At 47.8% G+C, this 26638-nt stretch overlaps 1 protein-coding gene across 7 annotated transcripts in view; it reads right to left on the bottom strand.

The window, feature by feature from the left end:
- Positions 1-3054: 3054 nt before the first annotated feature.
- The window catches only part of LOC106573733 (breast cancer anti-estrogen resistance protein 1), a 133310-nt gene continuing 109726 nt past the window's right edge, over positions 3055-26638 (bottom strand). For 6 of the 7 annotated variants that reach the window (XM_014149054.2, XM_014149055.2, XM_014149057.2 and 3 more), the window contains 5 exons: positions 12584-12739; positions 7657-7761; positions 6187-7407; positions 5335-5418; positions 3055-5137 (listed from right to left, as the gene is read on the bottom strand). In XM_014149054.2, coding sequence (XP_014004529.2) covers positions 4622-5137; positions 5335-5418; positions 6187-7407; positions 7657-7761; positions 12584-12739 — 2082 coding nt within the window. In that variant the 3' untranslated portion in view covers positions 3055-4621. The remainder of the gene's footprint in view (positions 5138-5334; positions 5419-6186; positions 7408-7656; positions 7762-12583; positions 12740-26638) is intronic. The other variant, XM_045697161.1, reaches the window with a different exon arrangement.

Below are 26638 nucleotides of genomic sequence, written 5' to 3'. Positions count from 1 at the left end.
CAGAATAGTGGAGGCTGTTATAGCAGCAAAGGGGGGACCAACTCCCTATAATGCCCATGATTTTGGAATGAGATGTTCGACGAGCAGGTGTCCACATACACTACATGACCAAAAGTATATTTTCCCCGTTTAGTTCCGTTTGCTTCCATTTAAGAAACGTTTTAACAGAATTGGCGGACTGAATACACCACTGATCAAACGCAAACGCAGTTCACTTTCATAGCAGCCACATACAAACAGCATGATCACTTTGTTCCTTGTATAATTCCTTCTCGCATCTACGCACTCGGTTTTCCCTCCATGCCAAACCATAAATCATATCATAACCGCTAACCTCTACACACAGCCTACATTGTTGTCACCATATTAGCTAATGTCATAGTCAACATAGCTACTAACTAACGTGATTGTAAACCCGCTACAATCATGCAGTACAGTGTAGTCAGCAAGCAGTTTAGCAGTTACACCTGCAGCGCTGGTGGCAATAAATTAATAAAACCAAAAGCTTACCTTGACTTGGAAGAGTTCCAGCCAGCTAGCTAACATAGCATCTTTCTCTGTTTGAGCTGGGTGTTTGAGTAGGCTAAAATAGCTAGCTGCATTCGCTAAAGTGAAAGTGGAAGAAAATACGTAATATAGTTAGCTCTCTCTCGCTTCTCCTTCACTTTTGAATTTGTTCAAAACTGTTCAACTATTGTCTTTCTCTCTCTTTGAGTCAACTACTCACCACATTTTATGCACTGCAGTCTTAGCTAGCTGTAGCTTATGTTTTCAGTACTAGATTCATTCTCTGATCCTTTGATTGGGTGGACAACATGTCAGTTCATGCTGCAAGAGCTCTGATAGGTTGGAGGACGACCTCCTCAAGTCGTCATAATTACTGTGTAAGTCTAAGGAAGGGGGTGAGAACCACGAGCCTCCTAGGTTTTGTATTGAAGTCAATGTACCCAGAGGTGGATGGAAACTAGCTGTCCACCAGCTACACCATGATGCTACCCTACAGAGTGATGCCGAGGCTACTGTAGACCTTCATTGCAAAAAAGTGTGTTTTAATAAATTATTTGGTGACGTGAATATATTTAGTTTTATCTAAAAAGGATCATCTTGAATGTTTCACTTTATTTGTATGAAATTCACTGAGGAGGATGGTCCTCCCCTTTCTATTGAGGAGCCTTCACTGTGTGTATATTGAGCACTTGATTTATGAATTTACTAAATAACTAACAAAAACTGCAGGTTCTTTGGCAGAATAAATGTGTGTATGCATTTGTTACATTTTCATTACTGTGTAATATGGTATTTTAGTGTTTTTATTAGTAAGCAAGGAGGACTGATCTTTTATTTATCCGAAATCTTAAGTCACCCCAAAAAATTAAGGTCTGTAACACCATCAAAAGGGTGACTGAAAATGAGTGAAGTACCTACAGTACATTCAGAAAGTATTCAGACCCCTTGACTTTTTCCACATTTTGTTACGTTACAGCGTTATTCTAAAATGTATGAACCCCCCCCCCCACTTAAAAATCTACACACAATACACCACAATGACAAAGCTAAAACAGAAATACCTTACTTACATAAGTATTCAGACCCTTTGCTATGAGACTTGAAATTTAGCTCAGGTGCATCCTGTTTCCATTGATCATCCATGAAACGTTTCCACAACTTGATTGGACATGATTTGGAAGGGCACACACCTGTCTGTATAAGGTCCCACAGTTGACAATGCATGTGAGAGCAAAAATCAAGTCATGAGGTCGAAGGAATTGTCCATAGAGCTCTGAGACAGGATTGTGTCGAGGCACAGATCTGGGGAAGGGTACCAAAAAATGTCTGCAGCTTTGAAGGTCCCCAAGAACACAGTGGCCTCCATCATTCTTAAATGGAAGAAGTTTGGAACCACCAAGACTCTTCCTAGAGCTTGCCACCCGGCCAAACTGAGCAATCAGGGGAGAAGGGCCTTGGTCAGGGTGGTGACCAAGAACCTGATGGTCACTCTGACAGAGCTCTAGAGTTCCTCTGTGGAGATGGGAAAACCTTCCAGAAGGATAACCATCTCTGCAGCACTCCACCAATCAAGCCTTTATGGTAGAGTGGCCAGACGGAAGCCACTCTTCAGTAAAATGCACATGACAGCCTGCTTGGGGTTTGCCAAAAGGCACCTAAAGACTCTTAGACTGTGAGAAACAAGATTCTCTGGTCTGACGAAACCAAGATTGAACTCTTTGGCCTGAATGCCAAGCGTCACGTCTGGAAGAAACCTTGCACCATCCCTACTGTGAAGCATGTTGGTGGCAGCATCATGCTGTGGGGATGTTTTCAGTGGCAGGGACTGGGAGACTAGTCAGGACCAAGGAAAAGATGAACGGAGCAAAGTACAGAGAGATCCTAATGAAAACCTGCTCCAGAGTGCTCAGTACCTGAGACTGGGGCGAAGGTTCACCTTCCAACAGGACAATGACCGTAAGCACACAGCCAGGACAAAGCAGGAGTGGCTTCAGGACAAGTCTCTGAATGTCCTTGAGTCGCCCAGCCAGAGGCCAGACTTGAACCCATTCGAACATCTCTGGAGACCTGAAAATAGCTGTGCATCAATACTCCCCATCCAACCTGACAGAGCTTAAGAGGATCTGCAGAGAGGAATGGGAGAATCTCCCCACATACAGGTGTACGAAGCTTGTAGCATCATACCCAAGAGGACTCGAGGCTGTAATCGCTTCCAAAGGTGCTTCAACAAAGTACTGAGTAAAGGGTCTGAATATTTATGTAAATGTGATATCATTTTTTTTATTTGTTATAAATTTGGAAAGATTTCTAAAAACCTGTTTTTGCTTTGTCATTATGGGGTATTGTGTGTAGATTGATCAGAAGAAAAAAAACAATTGAATCAATTTTAGAATAACGCTGTAACGTAACAAAAAGTCAAGGGGCCTGAGTACTTTCCGAAGCACCGTATTTTCCAGTTAAGCAATGTACAGCAGAAGTATGTTCTTAACATATATATTTCAAATCTTAAAACACAGATTTGAGACCAGAATAACATTACCAGTCAGCTTAGTTTTCAATGTATTATTTTTACTTCATAGGGGTTTCAACTATATCCACAACAACATGTTGCAGTGCTTTATAGTACAATATGTTGCATTGAACTACGCCCTCTGACATAATCTGATACTTAGAATACAACCAGTCAGGTTTTAGAAAACAGGTCGATGGAAACTAGAGTGTTAGCAGATTCCTCTGCTTTGTTTGGAGATTTCTCCAGGACTCGAGAACTAGTAAAACACACCCGCTGGCCAAGCTAACTCACATCCCTCTGGTACAGCTATTGAAGTGGGATATGATACAGCTGCGGCAATGTGATTTGAATAGTGTCAAGAATGGTTAATGTTAGGCTAACAGACATTACCGTCAATATCCTACGTGTGTGTGTGTGTGTACATCCATTTGGTAAAAAGCAGAGGTGGAGCTCATAAACAACCACTCCTTAATACGCTCATCAATTTACAAGGGGGTTGAGTGCATGCTAATGAACACAAATGCACTTTTCACACCAATTATATCCTCACAAACAGTACACCTAACCATTACAGGTTCCCCTGGCCTGCAGGGTGCAGCTGTGCTGTCCAGGAAGTGCTAGGGGGAGGAGAGGCAGAGTTCCACCTCTGGGAGGTGAGCAGAGAGCCTGGTGTGGAGCACAGGAGACTTCTAGAACAGACTTCTAGAACAGAGTCACAAGAGTCCAAACCGACCCTATAGACCACAGAGCATGCAGGCCTAGGAGAGAGTCTGGGAGAGTGTGGTGAATACTAGCACTCTAGTGGCAGCAGACAGATGGATAAAGCTTTGTGCTTTTGAAGAACAAGGAAAGTAGAAATGCTGACCATAAAATGATTTTCATTCTTCCTTCAATCTCAAAGGAAGAGATGGCACTAAAATACAGTATTCTAATTGGGACATTTTAATTAGCATGTAGAGCTACTCAAATGAAACCTGTCCCATGACAGCAGTGAGAACGTTATTAACTGTCTGTCAGGGAAACCTCTCCCTCCCAGGTTCTACCCAGAATGCCTTGCACTCACAACATGATCCCCAGCCTCCTTTGACAGCTCTAAGGAAAGCTATTCATTTTCTGTCAACATATCCTCCTCCACCTCACCTAAGTACATGACTTTTACAAAATCCACCATTATTGATAATCTAGGATGAAAAACAGCATTAAGTACTACATACATTTTGTTTGAAATTTAAACATCCTTAATCAACGCATTATAACAATAATGATAACAATTATAATAATCAGAGCAATAATTACAGTATAGCAATAATAATAATAATGGACATTGCCTAAAAACTACATCATGTTGAGTTTTTCCATAAGGTCTCAAAAACATATATATAGTGGAAGTACATTTTCTTTCTGGCTAATAGTAACTTAAATATTTACAATGATTCATTTACAACCTATGGCCCAGCCCAGTCAGATAGTTGTCCTTTTTAAAAATAAAAAGCACAAGAGGAGGATGAAGGGTCCATGTGTCTGTGATAGTGGCCCACTGGGCGTGTGGGTGCTGTGTGTCCCAGTGTGGACTCCCCATGTCAGTGTCTCGGGTCCAGAGGTTCACATGGCCACCAGCTGGCCCAGAGCCATGCGGAACTGCTGTGTGCAGCCGGCCAGCTCCCGAACCCTCTCCGTCATGTCTCGCGCCGCACCGGGGGACGGGTACTGCAGCGCTGCAGTCTTGGTGCTCACCACGATGTCCTTGAGTTTGTCACACAGAGCATTACTGTGCTGGGCCACATGCGCCCGCACCTCTGGGGACTTGGCCTGCCGAGAGAGCGTGTCCCCGATGAACACCAGCTTGTGTGCACTGAGGATGACAAATTTGCTGTGAGCCACGAAGATCTTGGGCGGCTGGTTGTTGTTGATGGAGGAGTAGAAGGCGTCGATGGCGTTGGTGAGGGTGGTGACGTTGGACTCACACTGCTCTGAGTAGAAGAGCAGCAGCTGCCGGTCGCCCATGCTCAGCTTGCTCCGCTGGGCCGCCGGATAGTGGGGAGGCGGGGTCCAGCCTGAGATGTCATTGTTGATTGGCTGGCTGACTTCCTGCTCCAGTCGCTCAAACTGTTTCAGCTGCAGTAGATGGGAACACAGAGAGAGTAAATAAATACCTGCCTGATCTGTAAAACATCCCATATGAACTGACTGAACTCTCAACCACTAAGGCACCAATGGAACAGCACAGTCGCACATAATGTTCTTTCAAACACTCCCTTATTAATCACTCAGATACGCGTCCACTCTCACGGACTGACAGACCCACAGGTCCTCACCTGCTGCCGTTCCAGTGTGGTTTTGTTGTGTCTGGTCCCTTTCTCTAATAATTGCCTCTGATTCTTCTCAAACTCCTCCTTACCCTGGAAATCAAACGACAGAAAGAACATTTATCGTATTTACTGCTCCAAGCACATAGACACAAACACACTAAGACAATGCTGGGATGGAATTTTAATTCAACTGGCTCAAGGGAGGACCACCTATATAAAATAGTCTGACACCACGTGTGATAATTCTCCTAATCAGCAGAGGGCAGTATGAGCTCATATCAGACCAGACCAGACTGCAGCTCTGCCACTGCACTGAGAGAAAGTGACACATGACATCGAGATTTGTATGTTAGTGTGCCAAACACACATATAGCACTGAAACATATTTAAGATATAACTGTATTTTAAATAAGATCCTATCATTTTAACATAACCTGTTCTCCTTGCATTTTCATAACAACAACACTGCTGCACATGAAGGATACAGCAATGGACAGCGAAAGCGATGACATATGATGGGTAGAGAAACACGCCTGTACATGCAGTAATGGTGACTGATGATGACACCTGAAGCACTGCGTTGGGGGAGTATGTGTATCCCACATGGCGAAGCCTTGTATGGGAGATTGATCAATCTACTGGTGTATCGTCATCTCTATCTTCTCTCTCATCTGAAATACTGTACCAGTGTATCATTTAACACAGACAGACACTATGGCTTGACATGCTTAACGTAATCCATGGGTTAATGTAGAGTGTACAGTACCAACACACTCCAACCTTATTCTCCACTGATAATTGAGGATGTCAATGCATATGTGATGATCTGTTTTGTTCTTTTATATGAGGAGGTATTACCTGTAAATGCACATAGTCATAGTCCTCCATCCAGCCCTCCTCTGTAGTCTCGTACGGCCGGTCACGGGTCTCCTCCTCGGCCGTGAACTTGGGCGGGGACGGCAGGGGCCGGGACTGGATGTTGGCCCTGCCGTCTCCTGTCTGATAAGCTGAGATGTTGTTGTTGGTCATCTGACCCATGAGGTCAGCAGTGTGGGGGACGGGGGGCAGAGGAAGCTGCTGCTGCTTGTTTGTCCTTTTAAAGAGCAGCGAGGCGTTGCCATGGAGAAAGGAGGCCAGCTGTTTAGTGTCGTCGGGTATGCCCCGGGCACACATGACCAGCCGGTCCAGGTCATCCCCACCACTGCCTGCTAAGGGTACCATTTGAGCAGAGGGGGCCCAGCCCACAGCGTCCAGAGCCTGGCTGTACTTGACCAGGCCCTGGAAGGCTTCCTCCATCTTCTGCACCTGCTTGCCCAGCTTGGCCTGCAGTGTACGGTCAGTGGCCTGGGCAGAGTTGGCCACGGCCCCCCGTGCAAACTCCAGCAGGTCCCTGACAGCCACCCTCATCCTGTCCACCGCCTGCCTGATGGCTGGCAGGTTGGCCTCCATCTGGGTGGGGCTGCGCCAGTTCCCACTAATGAAGGACATGAGGAGGGAGACGGAGCCCTCCACCTCCTGCTGTAGGTGGGAGAGGCGCTCCATGGCCTGCTCCAGGTCTAGGATCAACAGCTTCCCCGGGCCGGCCTGGCCGGGCACCGCCGACTCCCTGACTGGCACCATGTCCAGAGAGGAGGTGGACAGGTTGCTGCGGGTGCTGCCCGTGCTGGAGGCAGACAGGCGTTTGAAGCTGACCGTCAGCTCCTCTGTGGCACCCGCGTCTCTCACCACCTGAGGGGGGACGTCATAGATGGAGTCCTCGCACGCAGGCCGCTCGCGTGGGAAATCATACACATCCTGGGGGTTGTGGTGTCCGCCCTTCCTCAGACTGGCGGGGATGTCGTAGATCTCCTGGCCCAGGGGGGCGTCTGGGTGGCGCTTGCCGGTGAGGGGAGGGGGAGGGACGTCGTACACGTCTTCAGGGATGGGGGGCTCAGGCCCCCCAGGGATCAGATAGCCCTGGTTCTGGCTCTGGCTCTCCAGACTCTTCAGCTTGGCAAAGTGGGGGGGGACATCATAGGTTTCCTCCCTGATAGGAGCATCTGGAACATCCTTACTGACGGAGGGGGGGAAGTCGTACACCTGGGAGGAAGACAGAGGCAACATCAAACACACATACTGTGCTGACTCTCACTGCCATAGGACTTCATAATGATGTCAAACACACATTCTGACTCATGATAAGGGATGGTTACTTTAAGGCCCCACATATCCAGCAAACAAGGACAGATGGTAAAGTACACTGGGATTGAAGAGTCTACCACTGTCTCCCTCCTCTCCTATAACAACAGACAGAGAGGACACCCTATTGGTGCAGCAGCAGCCTCTCACCGTTTGCTGGGAGAACAGCTGGCTCTTGTCCACACTGGGGGGCGTGTCATAGATGTCTTGGCCACTGGGGGGGCCTTTCACCACCATGGGTGGCGTGTCATACACCTGGGGGGAAGATAGAAGACACAGTGAGATAAAACACCCCAAGCAATAAAGATACATTTACAGACACACTATCAGAGATATACATACACACATTAAAAGAGATGTGCACACATACAGACACACACAGGGCGGCAGGTAGCCTAGCGGTTAGCGCGTTGGCCCAGTAACTGAAAGGTTGGTAGTTCACATGCCTGAGCTGACAAGGTGAAACATCTGTGGATGTGCCCTTGAGCAAGGCACTTAACCCTAATTGCTCGAAGGTCACCGTTGATAATGGCTGACCCTGGCCGTGACCCCACTCTGAGGGTATCTCAGAGGGAGTTGGGATATGCAAAGAACACATTTCCAATTCACATGTGTATTAATATACACTTACATAAGCATCCACCAAATTATTATTATTTAATAAATACGCAATCAGGAGTAAGAGCTCAATTACAGCTGCAGCAGACTCAATTGAGGAGCATATTAAAAAGGGAGGGACTAATGAAATCATGGTTCTGAGGGCGTGTTGGTTTAATCCAGTTGAATGTGGAGAAGGTGGGAGGGCCTAATGAAATCATGGTTCTGAGGGCGTGTTGGTTTAATCCAGTTGAATGTGGAGAAGGTGGGAGGGACTAATGAAATCATGGTTCTGAGGGCGTGTTGGTTTAATCCAGTTGAATGTGGAGAAGGTGGGAGGGACTTTGTCCTCTAATCTCTCCTCTCTCTGGGCCTCCTCTCTTCTCCACTGCCTTCCTACCATTTCTTTTTACTTCTCTCCTCTTCCCCATTAGTTAGGGTGCATAATGTCAGGGAAGGGGAGACAAACAGAGGCATTATTAAGGCTGCAGACAGAGGGGGTTAGTGATGGCGTTGATACACGCGATAGGACCCTCTCTCCCACTCCTACACAGAGGATACACATCCCGTCTGGGACTGGCCCTGACACACACACAGGGAGCAGGACTGACTGGAGCAGGACTGACTGGAGCAGGACTGACTGGAGCATGATTCAAGTTGGAAACAGCTGGAGAAAATCTTTTATACAGCATAGACCTTAACCTCAGTGCTAACTCTGCTCTCATAAAACCTCAGTGCTACTGGTCAGTTGTGCCTGCATTCGCCACTGTATGACATATGAAAACCATAAGGATATGTGTGTGACGCCCACAAAATACAACATTCAAATCAATGTGGAGATTTTAGTGCAACAATGATACAGAATGTGTTTGAGAGGATGCCTATTGCCTAACCTCTTTTCTAAAGCACTGTCAAATTCAATCCCACAATGCACTTGAGCCTGGAGCAACGGCGAGGGAATTAACTTTGCTGTCAGTCTTGTGTGAGTAAACTTCTGGAACATACCGCCATGCAGCAGCCAAAGTCTTGTACTGTCCGTCTCCAGCCCATGAAGGGTCTGATGTTGATGAACAGACTATTTCAGAACTATATAGGTGATGGTAGTCACCAAGTTAAGGAGCTTGGTAATGAGTTTTAGAGGGCGGTTTAGTGGTACATCTTTTAGGTTAATGGCTGTATTAAACAGCATTTTGTTGATCATAAACATCAGATTGACGCTCCATGTGTGACAAACGCACACTCACAAACACACAACCCAATCTACTGCCAGGGTCTGACAATCTACTGCCAGGGTCTGACAATCTACTGCCAGGGTCTGACAATCTACTGCCAGGGTCTGACAATCTGCTGCCAGGGTCTGAATATCTACTGCCAGGGTCTGACAATCTACTGCCAGGGTCTGACAATCTACTGCCAGGGTCTGACAATCTACTGCCAGGGTCTGACAATCTGCTGCCAGGGTCTGAATATCTACTGCCAGGGTCTGACAATCTACTGCCAGGGTCTGACAATCTACTGCCAGGGTCTGACAATCTACTGCCAGGGTCTGACAATCTACTGCCAGGGTCTGACAAACTGCTGCCAGGGTCTGACAATCTACTGCCAGGGTCTGATAATCTACTGCCAGGGTCTGACAATCTACTGCCAGGGTCTGAATATCTGCTGCCAGGGTCTGACAATCTACTGCCAGGGTCTGATAATCTACTGCCAGGGTCTGAATATCTGCTGCCAGGGTCTGAATATCTGCTGCCAGGGTCTGACAATCTACTGCCAGGGTCTGACTATCTACTGCCAGGGTCTGACAATCTACTGCCAGGGTCTGACAATCTACTGCCAGGGTCTGACAATCTGCTGCCAGGGTCTGACAATCTACTGCCAGGGTCTGATAATCTACTGCCAGGGTCTGACAATCTACTGCCAGGGTCTGACAATCTGCTGCCAGGGTCTGACAATCTACTGCCAGGGTCTGATAATCTACTGCCAGGGTCTGACAAAGGACCCTCTCTAAAGTTGATGATGCTAAGGAAGGATTATCTGCAGGCTGGGTGTCAATAAGCGTTGCACCTGAGGAGGAATAAAGTATGTGGTATCTAAGACTCAACTTCCTCCCTGTTTCTCTACAACCTGATAGCAAACAGCAGCAGACTGACAAGCCAACTTCTCCCTCCTCCTAAACATTTATTAACACACAGCAAATTGCACTCCCATCACTTGAAATGTGGCTGTCCCCAAACAAGCAGATTAGCAATTATAATTCGGCCCAAACAGTGTGATACAATCTGTTCTCCAGGCCTTTGGGGGATGAGACTGACAGAGAGAGGAGGCAAGAGGGACTACAGTATGAATAACAAATCCACCCCCCAACCACTGGGCACCTTGAGAAAACACTTGATCAGAATCTTGAATTCAGCCGATGCAATTTGTTTGGAGTTGGTATTCAACGCTGGTACACTGATCTGATAGCAGACAGGTTGGAGTGCAAAATAGATGTTTGTGTTACTCCTCTCAGCAGAAAACCAAAACCAGGGCTCAATAGATTGTCCAGTGAACCTGGGCTGCTATCTGAGCTTGAATGCAATGATATCCCTACAGGCCCTGCACTATATTTGAAGGATCACACTGCCTCTCTAAAAGGATGTATGTCTACTCCTTTCAGCGTCCTCATTCATTTTTGTTTCTACTCTCAGTTTGTCTTCCAACTGCTTTTCTCCCTCTCTGACGCAGTCAAACAGCTTTTCCCCTCATTCTCTCCTCCTTCCAGCTGGTTCTTTACCCCTCTCTACTGCCATGCGACCTTTGCTGTGTCTGTGTTTGTGTTTGTGTGTGTGTGTGTGTGTGTCTGTGTCTGTGTTTGTGTGTGTGTGTGTGTGTGTGTGTGTGTGTGTGTGTGTGTGTGTGTGTGTGTGTGTGTGTGTGTGTGTGTGTGTGTGTGTGTGTGTTGTGTGTGTGTGTGTGTGTGTGTGTGTATGAATGACACAGAAAGCGGGTTCACCTTCAAAGCCAAAGCACAGGCAGCTCAGGACACGCTGCTCACTGTGCTTTGTGGAAAAATACAACCTTCCTTTTCTAACGCCTCCAGACACTGAAATATCTACTTCCCCTGTTAGTAATGTATGACCTTCTCTAAAAATAGACATGGAATCACAGAACCGCTGTGGGTTTAAACATACACAGAGTGAGAGAGAGACAGAGAGAGGGAGGAGAGGGAGAAACAGAGAGAGTGAGATGGAGAGGGAGAGACAGGGAGAGTGAGAGAGAGAGAGGGAGGACAGAGAAAGAGAGGGAGGACAGAGAGAGAGAGGGAGGGAGGAGAGAGAGACAGAGAGGGAGGAGGGAGAGAGAGGGAGGAGAGGGAGAGAGAGAGAGGAGAGGGAGAAGAGGGAGGGAGAGTGAGTGAGGGAGGAGAGGGAGAGTGAGGGAGGGAGGGAGGGAGGAGAGGAAAGAGAGGGAGGGAGGAGAGGAAAGAGAGGGAGGAGAGGGAGAGAGAGTGAGGGAGGGAGGAGAGGAACGAGAGGGAGGGAGGAGAGGGAGAGAGAGAGAGGGAGGAGAGGGAGAGAGAGAGAGGGAGGAGAGGGAGAGAGAGTGAAGGAGGAGAGGAAAGAGAGGGAGGGAGGAGAGTGAGAGAGAGAGAGTGAGTGAGGGAGGAGAGGAAAGAGAGGGAGGGAGAAGAGGGAGGGAGAGTGAGTGAGGGAGGAGAGGGAGAGTGAGGGAGGGAGGAGAGGAAAGAGAGGGAGGGAGGAGAGGAAAGAGAGGGAGGAGAGGGAGAGAGAGTGAGGGAGGGAGGAGAGGAAAGAGAGGGAGGGAGGAGAGGGAGAGAGAGAGAGGGAGGAGAGGGAGAGAGAGTGAGTGAGGGAGGAGAGGAAAGAGAGAGAGGGAGGAGAGTGAGAGTGGTTTAATATTCCTAACACATCAATTATTAATGAGAAGCGAGACACTTCACAGACAGATGACCAATCGAGTCGGGAAGTGTGTCTAAGGCAGTCGAGAGGAATAATAGCCATCAATCTTGTGAAGAGGATGAAATCACTTCAGTGACATAGGAGACAATAACTGGCAAGGCAGGACAGTGAGAGGACATGAATACCACAGCCCCTCTCATACACCAGACACCAACTAGTGTGGCTCAATTGCTGATGATATGGAAGATGAGAAATGTGTTCTGGGTGTGTTACTGTATATGTTAATGTATACTTTACTAGAAAGGCAGGGAAGTGCAGTGTGTTAACATAAATACAGGTGAGGTAAGCATATTTTTCCCATGCCAATAAAACCCTTTGAATTGAGAGAGAGACGAAAACAGCAAGTCCAGGACAAGGTAGCACGTCTGGTGAACAGGTCAGGGTTCCATAGCCACAGGCAAAACAACAGAAACTGGATCAGCAGCACGACCAGGTGGACTGGGGACGGAGACAGCCAGGAGTCATCAGGCATGGTCCTAGGGCTCAGGAGAGAGAGCATGTGTTTCTAGCTGACTCCTCACCTGCTGGTTGTATTGGCCGTGGGTCGGGGGAACATCATAGATGTCCTGGGACTGCTGGGATGGAGGCAGCTGTCTGGGGGGCACATCATACTCATCCTGCTCTGACTTCCCTGTGTCATACACATATACCTGACCCACCCGCGTTGGCACCACGACCTGAGAGATGGAGAGAGATAGAGAGAGAAATAGAGAGAGACAGACAGACGGACGGACGGACGGACGGACGGAGACAGGGAGGGAGGGAGGGAGACATGATGTTAGTGAATGGTCTGTTACAGTATTTTGTCAAATTGATGCATCTTTAAGCCTAATGTGCTTTTCCTCTGTCCAAATGACTCCATCACGTAGACGATTACTGTAGTACGCACATTATATCTACTCAAGACTCAATCATAATGAAATCCCCCTGACCCACAGTGAGGAGTCAACACAGCCTGTGACAGTCTGGATTAACCACAGAGGCAGTAAAAACAGAATGGGGGTCCTGGGGGATCAGTATGGGAACAAGGGCTGTCCTATTGTCTGCCTGTTTACCCACAGTATTATAGTCTCAGGGTTATGTCAACTGTCTGGGCCTGGGAAATGAAAACAGACAGACAGACCGCTATATAGACAACAGTACACTGGCTTTCCATCAATACAGAGACACTAACTGGAGCATACCCTCCATCCAAACTAGTACACATTCTCACAGGATATTAAGAATCAAAGCATTAGCATTCCCTATCAGGACCATATCATGTCATATAATCATACGATATTTCCCTGCATCAGTGCTCCTTGGCAGTCTACATCTGAGTTCCTCTGGCTGTGTGTTCGTCTGTGTGTGTATGTCTCTCCTCTAACTTCCTTTAATCTGGCCCTGCTATCGATCCCTTGCAGACGAGGTCTGTGGAATCACACAGAGAAGGAATGCTGCTATCTCTCTCCCAATCAGGACACTGGGGGAGATCTCTGATGATCTACTCCCAGCTACAGAGATACACTGCTGCCTTCACTACTGATGGGAGAGGAATGTAGCAGTCCAATCACACACACACAGTCAATCACCTTAGAGAAATAATACAATACAAAAGCTGTAGCACTGATACTAACTATACTGAACACACCTCCTGGTACAAGATGGTGGTGCCTAGTGAACCGCTCAATAGCACTTAATAGAATCTCATCATATCCACTCTGGAATTCCACCTCCACTCCTCACTAGTGGCTATGGCAACCAGGCAGGTGGTAGTGAGATAGATGCTCTTCAGATATTTAGTGTGCACCAATCCAAGTTTATAAAATGCTGCAATAAATATCTACTAGTAATCAATATGTGAGTTCACGTTCAATAAAATAAATCCATTGTCCATTTAGATAGACAGAGAAACAAATACACACCGATACGCTTGCATACACAAATATGCATGAGTACTCGAGCACCCACACACACCAGCCTTGTTAGTTCTACTCCCCTTCTCTGCCTCTCCTTTGTGAAGGGTACCTCAGTAGTCTGCTTGACTGGCATTCAAGAAACCAATCACATTCTTCGCTAATGAAACGCCACAACTCTCCTGGATCCTGTAATAATATTTGCTCTCCCAGTCAGGCTGCCTGCCACTTGAAAGGTGACAGCCCAGCTAAACAGATAATTAAGCCATTGCACATGAAATAAATCTGACAATCTGCCTCTGTTAATATGTCTCATCCCTGTCCTCATGTCCTGTCTGTATCCTTCCTCCGCCTCTATATGGCTCCCTCAGTAACTTCCATTCATTCAGAAGCAGTGTCTAAAGGAAGTCCATGTTTCCCACCCGTTCTTACAGCCTATACGCTGAAATAGGAGTAAGGGAAAACCCCAGAACAAATTGAATCAACTGAACCAAAGTAATATTAGAATGTCTCCCTACACAAAACTCCCCCCCCCCCTTTTCCATGTCTCTCCCCCAATCCCTGCCTTACTTTCCTAGTCTGTCCAGACAGCCTATTCTCCATGGAGCTAGCCAGTTTCACACACGTTTAAAGTACACAGCAGGTGTTTCATCTAACACATTCCAGGATGATATCTCCCAGCATCCTTGGCAGCCTTCTCTCACACAAAATGCTCACTTTTCTCAATACTCAGATATATCTGTAGATCACAACATTTATTGTACGCTCCTCTTGACCTAAAGACCTTTACTACCACATAGTAACAACATCCCCGTTCCTTTGTGCTATAAGGGTGATGAGATGGGATACCCAAGCACAACTGGCAACATGTCATTGTGAGTTTATTCATATATATTGCGTTTTATCTGTCATGTTTTGTCCTGTTGACATGAATGTAAACAGCCCACAGAAACATGATCCCACATTACACAGCAGCATGTTCCTGGGAGCGTCAGGCTACTTATTGACAGAAGTAAGTCAGATGTCTATCACACAACCTCGCTCTTATTGACAAAGATCCCCCGTGAGCTTTTAATGAGATTAGAAGGAAACATTCTCAGAGTTTTGGTAATTCAACACATGGTAATGAGCCAGCCCTATCAATGCCCTCCTCAGCTGGCCCTTAAAGTCTTCTAATGGTATTGGAGGAGCCCTCTGAGGCCCTGAGCTCCATCAGCATAAGTAATGGCGGTCAATAGTGTGAATTATCAAGGAGGAAGACGCTGGGGAGGGGAGGGGATGGGTACATATAGGCTCTGGCTCTGAGCCAAGTCCTCATCAATAGTGTTGAAAGGCTTCTGTCAATGGGAGAGAAGCAGGGAGGTGGGGGGGGGCACACCCAGCCGAAAGCTGTCACAACATTCTATCAGGTCATAATGATGATGTCACTAAAAGACGAGGAGCTACATTAGAGCCATTGAGGGTGTAGAACAATGTGGAGCAGTGATGCTTTGCCCTGAGCCCTCGCTGCTTTACTGGGCTGGCAGGTACTCTCATGGAGGCTCTGTCTGTTGGAACAGGGGTCACCCTGAGGAGAGGAACAGATTGCAGAGCCCCCATCACCACCACCCCACTGCCCCTCTGTTGCCCATGTCCCCCACCAGCCACAGTCCACTGACCCCTAACCCAGCTGACACCATGATACATGCCACCACTCTCCACAGCCACCCTGTCTGTCTGTCCAGATGGTTTGCGAACACAAGGGTTTGCCAGTCCACCTGCAACAGGCAAGACAAAGAAAACTTCTGACTCTTGTGACGTGGTCTTTCAAGTGAACCAAGGCTAGACTACGAAGACCGATATCCCACGTTGGACCTCACTTCTTCACATGTTTGAAAATGAAACAGTTTTATGGCTTCCTTCGATACCCTTGATAGCTTTTTGATGCTACATTCAAACACCTTAGGTAAAGTGTTATTATAATATAAAATATTATAATAACCTAATAATCCTAATTCCATCCCTATGACGAGGAGAATTCAATCTGATTTAGGTTTAATGAAAATGCAGTCTGTGTGTTTCTATTACTCTCCCAGAGGCAGAACACATTTCAGTTCCCAGGGAGTGTGAGTGTTGTAGCGTTAGTACAATACCCTGACCATAGAGATCCTATTCAATTACTAGAGGGCTGTCGTAAACACTCAAAGTTCAAGAACGAGGTGAAAATGGCAGTCATATTGGCAGGGAGAAATCCAAACCAGTCTATTTGGAATGAATGGCAGGAGAGGCATAATCCTGATTTTACATATGCAGGAAAATAAAAGGTATGTGATATATTTAAGTGATAATGCCAGAGAAGCCGGTGTTTGGAGGATATATTGGCACAGGTGTTGTTATGCCCGAGACGATGTCGACACCGGCTTCGAGGGTATTATCACTTTTATACAACGGGATACCAACATATACACAAATAATGATTGACATATTTTCATAAAAAACGTCATTTTGATGAATTTATTTATACTATTTCATCCTTCCACGAGATATAGTCCCGAGACAAATCTAGGGTTGCTACCCAAGCAGGCTAGTCGTTCTTTCTATCGGTTCGGTTGTCATGATGGCTGGCAACATTCTTATTCCTTGCTTGCTAGTGTAGTGTAGCCAGAATAATAGCAAAGTAGCTGCATTTGCATTTGTTTAAGCTGTTTTCTAGTGATTTTTGGGGGGATGCTAATGATGTGCGATTTCACCTGGCATAGAACATTTGCTCTCTCGCCAGGACACTGTTCAGAAGAGATAGCCAACTACACAGCTAACACAATCACTTCAAACTGAAGTTGGTATGACAGCAACCTAGCCTCATTTCCTGTTTTTCTATTGATATTTCTTCATATACAGTATATCCATAAAAACTTTGCTGATTCATGATTTCGATTGGCTGGGAAAAGCTGTCTGCCTGTCTGTCTCGTCCCGACTCCCAACACCTTCATTACTGTAGGACAGCTGGAGATCACATTTCAATATTGAAACAATGTTGCAAATGTCAGAGACAGACAGCAAGGTTATTACAAAACACCGCTGTTGAAAACCAAATGTTAGTCTAAAAGAAATGATGCTTTTTACAGTGTAGATCTAGTATATAAATTGCTTAGCTGGGCTGATGAGACAGTGGATTGTGCAGTCAGATGGAACAGAGTAAATAGGCATTTTAACGTCCTAGATTTAGCCGGTGGTAATTTGTGCAATAGACACCGGCTGGAATTAGGTTTTAACCAATCAGCATCCACGATTACCCGTTGTATAACAGAAATGGTGTAATAAAATTGTCAACCTAAAATATTGTTGTGTAATTATAAATACAGTTTATATGGGTTTTATACCAATTTTCTGTATAAATAGCTGATAAAATATATGCAAACAGACCATAAATGTCAAAATTGTTGTTTTCTCGGAAAGCTGTGAGTGCTATACTCCATGTCGGTATTCATGTCATAAGAAGGAATTCCCCGCGACCACACACACAAGTTGAGGAAAACCAACATTCTTTCCCATTGACCTCCATTGTAAAAGAGCCAACTTCATTGTTGATTTTTTGCTATACAGATATAACAAAACATGCTGAAAAGCTGCTGGGTTGTTCAATATACATGTAACCAGTTTAAAATCCTGACCTACTGTTCACAATGCTCCCACATAGAGAAACAGAGCCTGTGAAAAGAGCCCTATGGCTTCAGGCTATATGGTGTGGGAGATTTGGAAAATGTGGGGACCCGGAGTCTAAGTCGGCTACACGTAGCTATGTGTGTGGAAAACATTTGGCTGAGGACTGACTGCATTGTTTGAATGGAATGTTGGCATATTAGCAGTTCATTTGAACATATTTATGGAATCATTCCTCTAAAAGTGGCTGGCTAGCTAGCTAACAAACACAGTGCAGATAAATTCTTCAAATTCATAATCTTTTACACAATATCTTATCACAGCACTGGCAAACCATGGTTGACCAACTCCCTGACCAAAATGGCTGACCTTTATCCCATCATAAGAAGGCTCATTCTAGTATTTAATTCCTAAATCTATTCTATGGTCCTGACTAGGCCATGAATAACAAAGCCCTGAGTGCTTTATCCTAGGGTCAAAGTCCAAACGCTGAGGGGAGTTGAAGGCCGACCGTGCAGGAGAATTCCTCCACAGACCCCCCCATCTCAGCCTGATGAGGGGCCATCTGTGACCATTCGAGAGATGTGTAGGAGGGACGGAGGACAGGGGGCAGATGATTTTGTACACCAGCTTCAAACAGCAGATGATGACCTCCCCACCAAGCATCTCTCTTCCATGTTATTTTTCCTCATCTTTCCCTAGACATGAGAGACTGGGGCGTGTAACCACTGCCTCACAGCTGCACAGGTTACAGGCATGATCAGCTGTGATGCCAGTGCCCGGCCCAGCACAGAGCATGGCAGGCTGCAGCTGTGTCATAGCAACCCAGCTCCTGGGTCCTCCTCAGTGGAAGAGTGACCTCATCTACACCACTGCCCACTCAAAGATGGCAGAGAGGGAGAGGGAGGGAGAGATGTAGGCAGTGTGGCTTGGACGCAGTACAGGTCAAACACACAGATCACAGACAACAGGATATAGGACAGGTCAAACACACAGATCACAGACAACAGGATATAGGACAGGTCAAACACACAGATCACAGACTACAGGATATAGGACAGGTCAAACACACAGAACAGACTACAGGATATAGGACAGGTCAAACACACAGATCAGACTACAGGATATAGGACAGGTCAAACACACAGATCACAGACTACAGGATATAGGACAGGTCAAACACACAGATCACAGACTACAGGATATAGGACAGGTCAAACACACAGATCACAGACTACAGGATATAGGACAGGTCAAACACACAGATCACAGACTACAGGATATAGGACAGGTCAAACACACAGATCACAGACTACAGGATATAGGACAGGTCAAACACACAGATCACAGACTACAGGATATAGGACAGGTCAAACACACAGATCACAGACTACAGGATATAGGACAGGTCAAACACACAGATCACAGACTACAGGATATAGGACAGGTCAAACACACAGATCACAGACTACAGGATATAGGACAGGTCAAACACACAGATCAGACTACAGGATATAGGACAGGTCAAACACACAGATCACAGACTACAGGATATAGGACAGTTCAAACACACAGATCACAGACTACAGGATATAGGACAGGTCAAACACACAGATCACAGACTACAGGATATAGGACAGGTCAAACACACAGATCACAGACTACAGGATATAGGACAGGTCAAACACACAGATCACAGACTACAGGATATAGGACAGGTCAAACACACAGATCACAGACTACAGGATATAGGACAGGTCAAACACACAGATCACAGACTACAGGATATAGGACAGGTCAAACACACAGATCAGACTACAGGATATAGGACAGGTCAAACACACAGATCACAGACTACAGGATATAGGACAGGTCAAACACACAGATCACAGACTACAGGATATAGGACAGGTCAAACACACAGATCACAGACTACAGGATATAGGACAGGTCAAACACACAGATCAGACTACAGGATATAGGACAGGTCAAACACACAGATCACAGACTACAGGATATAGGACAGGTCAAACACACAGATCACAGACTACAGGATATAGGACAGGTCAAACACACAGATCAGACTACAGGATATAGGACAGGTCAAACACACAGATCAGACTACAGGATATAGGACAGGTCAAAGAAGACCCATTCGAATTTGTCCGGTAGGTAGTAATTTGATCCTATAGGTATGTGGTAAACTGCATATTTATAAATATATGTGGGGATATTCAAACTGACTACTACACCTGGATATAGTAGTGACGAAGGGTTTCAATTCCGAGAATGCTCTTAAATAAGGTCATAATCCTCCCTCAGAACTAGGGTTGTTTAACCTAAAACTTTCCAAGCAGCTGGTGTGTGACCCAGATCAGAACTAATATCCCTCCCAGCTGCAGCAGTAAATGGGAGCAGTGCAGTAATGCTTGACTGTAGTGGAGCCCGTGGGGGGTGTGGGGGGCTGAGACGCTGACGCAGGGTGGGGTGTGTAGATTTACAGCCCCATATCCCTGGTTGCTTGGTCCGGGCTGCAGGATTAATCAGGCCCTAATTAACTCCACACTTCTGTCGGAGCTCTCCTGCTGGCCCCCTGGCCCCTGTGTGCCATGTGGCACAGGGGGTCAGCCTGGTGGGCCTGGCAGGATGGAGTACAGAGAAACTGGAGACAGGGAGCGCCCAACAACTAATCCGCAAAGACCCCTCAACAGCCCCACGGGCCAGGGACACATGCCCCAAATAGCTGCCGTAACTGGGCAGGCCGTGACTGGGCAGGCCGTGACTGGGCAGGCCGTGACTGGGCCGGCCGTGACTGGGCCGGCCGTGACTGGGCAGGCCGTGACTGGGCCGGCCGTGACTGGGCAGGCCGTGACTGGGCCGGCCGTGACTGGGCCGGCCGTGATTGGGCAGGCCGTGACTGGGCCGGCCGTGACTGGGCCGGCCGTGACTGGATGGGATCATCACTCTCTACTTCTCTCTCTGCAACTCTCTTTTTTTCTCTTTCATTCGCTCTCTCTCAGGGTGTTTGTCTACAACCCCTATGTAAAATCTCTCATCAGCATCTCCTGGCAACACCACACTTAGGTCTGTCTCAAACACCTAGTTAAATAAAAGGTTAAATTTAAAAAATTAAAAATAATATTGAAAAAAATGTCTGTGACTGTGTTACCGTGGAAACGTGGTGAGAGAGGTCTCCTAGCAGTGACAGGGTATTAGTCACAGCACAGTCGGATAAGAACAGGAGAATCTATTCATATGTCATTTCTATGGTAGAGAGAGTGTCAAGTGGGAATAGAAATACTTCCATGTTGTTTGGATTGTGGAATAAGCAGCGTTAGGCTTTGCTTTTTTACATGAATGCACTACTGACTCTAGAACATAGCCGGAGTTCCCCATTATTTCAAGCTTTATGTATTTCCTGTCTCAAGGTTGGTCCCTTCTATCCCTGACCCTACTGAGAGGACCATGACAACATCAAAGAGCCAGCCCCAATTAAAGCCATGACCACTAGGTTTACTACTCACTAACAAGGCCAACCTCACACACCATATTCACACACAAAGAAAGAACCCTACATGGCTACACACATCCTCACACTAATGACACCACTCAGGAGTCAGGAGTGGGTGTTGAGCTGATGTGGTGCATGTGTGAACCCTTTGTCCCTCCACTCTGATCTGTCCTCTCTCTCTCTCTCTGGCCTTTTGACTCCCCCAGCCCAGAACAAAGATCGCCCCTGGCTCCTGTGATATCCCATCCCTTTGATGAGAAACCACTGGAGCACAGAGAGAGAGGCTTCTGGGGATCTGCTTTTTACGCTAAGAGAAGATCCATGTCCCTCGCTAACCCCTTTCTCTTTCCCCATCCTTCCCCACTCTCTGATGTAGGCTTTCCCCATCCCTCCCCACTCTCTGATGTAGGCTTTCTCCATCCCTCCCCACTATCTGATGTAGGCTTTCCCCATCCCTCCCCACTATCTGATGTAGGCTTTCCCCATCCCTCCCCACTATCTGATGTAGGCTTTCCTCATCCCTCCCCACTATCTGATGTAGGCTTTCCCCATCCCTCCCCACTATCTGATGTAGGCTTTCCCCATCCCTCCCCACTATCTGATGTAGGCTTTCCCCATCCCTCCCCACTATCTGATGTAGGCTTTCCCCATCCCTCCCCACTATCTGAGGTAGGCTTTCCCCATCCCTCCCCACTATCTGATGTAGGCTTTCCCCATCCCTCCCCACTATCTGATGTAGGCATTCCTCATCCCTCCCCACTATCTGATGTAGGCTTTCCCCATCCCTCCCCACTATCTGATGTAGGCTTTCCCCATCCCTCCCCACTATCTGAGGTAGGCTTTCCCCATCCCTCCCCACTATCTGATGTAGGCTTTCCCCATCCCTCCCCACTATCTGATGTAGGCTTTCCCCATCCCTCCCCACTATCTGATGTAGGCTTTCCTCATCCCTCCCCACTATCTGATGTAGGCTTTCCCCATCCCTCCCCACTATCTGATGTAGGCTTTCCTCATCCCTCCCCACTATCTGATGTAGGCTTTCCCCATCCCTCCCCACTATCTGATGTAGGCTTTCCCCATCCCTCCCCACTATCTGATGTAGGCTTTCCTCATCCCTCCCCACTATCTGATGTAGGCTTTCCCCATCCCTCCCCACTATCTGATGTAGGCTTTCCCCATCCCTCCCCACTATCTGATGTAGACTTTCCTCATCCCTCCCCACTATCTGATGTAGGCTTTCCCCCATCCCTCCCCACTATCTGATGTAGGCTTTCCCCATCCCAACCCACTATCTGATGTAGGCTTTCCCCATCCCTCCCCACTATCTGATGTAGGTTTTCCCCATCCCTCCCCACTATCTGATGTAGGCTTTCCCCATCCCTCCCCACTATCTGATGTAGGCTTTCCCCATCCCTCCCCACTATCTGATGTAGGCTTTCCCCATCCCTCCCCACTATCTGATGTAGGCTTTCCCCATCCCTCCCCACTATCTGAGGTAGGCTTTCCCCATCCCTCCCCACTATCTGATGTAGGCTTTCCCCATCCCTCCCCACTATCTGAGGTAGGCTTTCCCCATCCCTCCCCACTATCTGATGTAGGCTTTCCCCATCCCTCCCCACTATCTGAGGTAGGCTTTCCCCATCCCTCCCCACTATCTGATGTAGGCTTTCCCCATCCCTCCCCACTATCTGATGTAGGCTTTCCCCATCCCTCCCCACTATCTGATGTAGACTTTCCTCATCCCTCCCCACTATCTGATGTAGGCTTTCCCCCATCCCTCCCCACTATCTGATGTAGGCTTTCCCCATCCCTCCCCACTATCTGATGTAGGCTTTCCCCATCCCTCCCCACTATCTGATGTAGGCTTTCCCCATCCCTCCCCACTATCTGATGTAGGCTTTCCCCATCCCTCCCCACTATCTGATGTAGGCTTTCCCCATCCCTCCCCACTATCTGATGTAGGCTTTCCCCATCCCTCCCCACTATCTGAGGTAGGCTTTCCCCATCCCTCCCCACTATCTGATGTAGGCTTTCCCCATCCCTCCCCACTATCTGATGTAGGCTTTCCCCATCCCTCCCCACTATCTGATGTAGGCTTTCCCCATCCCTCCCCACTATCTGATGTAGGCTTTCCCCATCCCTCCCCACTATCTGAGGTAGGCTTTCCCCATCCCTCCCCACTATCTGATGTAGGCTTTCCCCATCCCTCCCCACTATCTGATGTAGGTTTTCCCCATCCCTCCCCACTATCTGATGTAGGCTTTCCCCATCCCTCCCCACTATCTGATGTAGGCTTTCCCCATCCCTCCCCACTATCTGATGTAGGCTTTCCCCATCCCTCCCCACTATCTGAGGTAGGCTTTCCCCATCCCTCCCCACTATCTGATGTAGGCTTTCCCCATCCCTCCCCACTATCTGATGTAGGCTTTCCCCATCCCTCCCCACTATCTGATGTAGGCTTTCCCCATCCCTCCCCACTATCTGATGTAGGTTTTCCCCATCCCTCCCCACTATCTGATGTAGGCTTTCCCCATCCCTCCCCACTATCTGATGTAGGCTTTCCCCATCCCTCCCCACTATCTGATGTAGGCTTTCCCCATCCCTCCCCACTATCTGATGTAGGCTTTCCCCATCCCTCCCCACTATCTGATGTAGGCTTTCCCCATCCCTCCACACTATCTGAGGTAGGCTTTCCCCATCCCTCCCCACTATCTGATGTAGGCTTTCCCCATCCCTCCCCACTATCTGATGTAGGGTTTCCCCATCCCTCCCCACTATCTGATGTAGGCTTTCCCCATCCCTCCCCACTATCTGATGTAGGCTTTCCCCATCCCTCCCCACTATCTGAGGTAGGCTTTCCCCATCCCTCCCCACTATCTGATGTAGGCTTTCCCCATCCCTCCCCACTATCTGATGTAGGTTTTCCCCATCCCTCCCCACTATCTGATGTAGGCTTTCCCCATCCCTCCCCACTATCTGATGTAGGCTTTCCCCATCCCTCCCCACTATCTGATGTAGGCTTTCCCCATCCCTCCCCACTATCTGATGTAGGCTTTCCCCATCCCTCCCCACTATCTGATGTAGGCTTTCCCCATCCCTCCCCACTATCTGATGTAGGCTTTCCCCATCCCTCCCCACTATCTGAGGTAGGCTTTCCCCATCCCTCCCCACTATCTGATGTAGGCTTTCCCCATCCCTCCCCACTATCTGAGGTAGGCTTTCCCCATCCCTCCCCACTATCTGATGTAGGCTTTCCCCATCCCTCCCCACTATCTGATGTAGGCTTTCCCCATCCCTCCCCACTATCTGATGTAGGCTTTCCTCATCCCTCCCCACTATCTGATGTAGGTTTTCCCCATCCCTCCCCACTATCTGATGTAGGCTTTCCCCATCCCAACCCACTATCTGATGTAGGCTTTCCCCATCCCTCCCCACTATCTGATGTAGGCTTTCCCCATCCCTCCCCACTATCTGAGGTAGGCTTTCCCCATCCCTCCCCACTATCTGATGTAGGCTTTCCCCATCCCTCCCCACTATCTGATGTAGGTTTTCCCCATCCCTCCCCACTATCTGATGTAGGCTTTCCCCATCCCTCCCCACTATCTGATGTAGGCTTTCCCCATCCCTCCCCACTATCTGATGTAGGCTTTCCCCATCCCTCCCCACTATCTGATGTAGGCTTTCCCCATCCCTCCCCACTATCTGATGTAGGCTTTCCCCATCCCTCCCCACTATCTGATGTAGGCTTTGTGGGGAGATAATAACAGGACCAGCCCAAAAAGGTCCCATCAGTGCTCCACTACTCAGGGCAATGTTTCCCCTGTGATTCCCTCTGCACTCTCCCTCTGTCTCCCATACTCACTTTCTCTCCCCTTTCTCTACAGTATCAGAGCAGAAAATGAGTCCACAGTAGGTCATGGAGGGGAGACCTGGCAGGCAAGAAACAAGGCTTTTAAACACACTCTCACTGACCTCCTTACTTAGACTGCGTCACATCTACAGAGGCAATGTGTGAAACTCAACTTATCCAGAGCGACTTCCATTTAGCAGCCACAGATAGATTACATATAGATTCACCTGAGTCCGTAGTGAGGCTGTACTCCAGACATCCCTCAGTGCTGCTGACCAATGAGCCCACATGCTATATACCAGAAGAGTGAACTCTGATTCTATAAAGACTAACCCAACCACTTCAGTCCTAATTCATCCCCATCCCCACACACTTCAAGTTGGGCTTCTAAAGCTTGGGCCCCATTGAGTGCAGGCAGAGACATCAAAGCTGCATCCCAGCACGAGCTCAGGGGGACAGAATTCTTGTATTTATTCTTTTTTAACCTTTATTTAACTAGGCAAGTAAGTTAAAAACTAATTCTTATTTACAGTGACGGCCTAGGAACACTGCCTTGTTCAGGGGCAGAACGACAGATTTTGACCTTGTCAGCTCGGGGATTCGGTCCAGCAACCTTTCAGTTACTGGCCCAACACTCTAACCACTAGGCTACCTGCTGCCCCAGAATGGGACTCCAACCTCAGCCTCCCACCCCTCCCAGTGGTCCCTAACCAGAGCACAGCACAGAGCAGCTGGGCAGGGACACTCACATCTGGAGCCTCTGTTTATACACAGTCCCACAACATTCTGAGTGCATAGTGGAGCACTGTGTAGAGATGCCTAGTGAGATGCTTACTGAGTCACTCACTGCCCAATGCAGTGGTAAGGAGTCTAATGGCTATGTTGAGCCCCCCCCCCTTCCCTGTCACTGCTCGGGCAGTACAGTGATGTGGGCTGAATCAGAGGACCTTTTAGAGAAGCACACAATGCGGGAGACACTCTTTTAATCTCAGCGCTACGGAGACACGAACCCCAGAGGGCTGCAGAGTACTGCCTACATTAACACAATCAGACAGGAGCGCTTTCTTCATTAGGAGAAGGACTTCTCCGCTTACATAGACAGAGAATGGGAGGGAGAGTGTGGGAGGAGAGATATAGAAGGGGAGTGAAGAAATAAATAAGTGGTGGTGTGATAGTGCATGGCTGGGGTGTGTGGCAGAGCACAGAAGAGCTCCTCTGGCTCCCAGGCTGAGACTAGACGAGGTAAAGCTACAGGGGCCGTGTGGGAGTGAGGCACAGAGAGAGGTAGTGCACACAGGAATGTGTGGGTTACAGATAAAGAAGGCCACAAAAGTACAAGCCTGTGAGGCACTAACAGGAACACACAGCAGCCGTCTCATCTCTGGATGAGCTCAATTCTGATCTTCGGACTGGCAGCTGCACTGCTTTTAGACTGTTGCTCTAGCCTGCGGGAGAGTGACTCCTCGGCGTCTACATCCATCCATCTCTCTCTGTTCCCTGCCCACATTCCCTCTCCTCACATCATCCATCACACACGCGCAAACAAACACACACGTGTATCTAGTATATTTATGTGCTAAATAGGTAACAGAACGCAGCCATTTCTTCAGCAGGTCACACACACCTTCATTCTGTCTCCCTGATGCCTCACCCACCCCCATTCTCCCTCCCTCCCTCACTC

Source organism: Salmo salar, chromosome ssa16 (assembly GCF_905237065.1).
Source record: "Salmo salar chromosome ssa16, Ssal_v3.1, whole genome shotgun sequence".
Lineage (NCBI taxonomy): Eukaryota > Metazoa > Chordata > Actinopteri > Salmoniformes > Salmonidae > Salmo > Salmo salar.
Note: the sequence above shows the minus strand (reverse complement) of the source record. Positions and strands in the feature narration are given on the sequence as shown.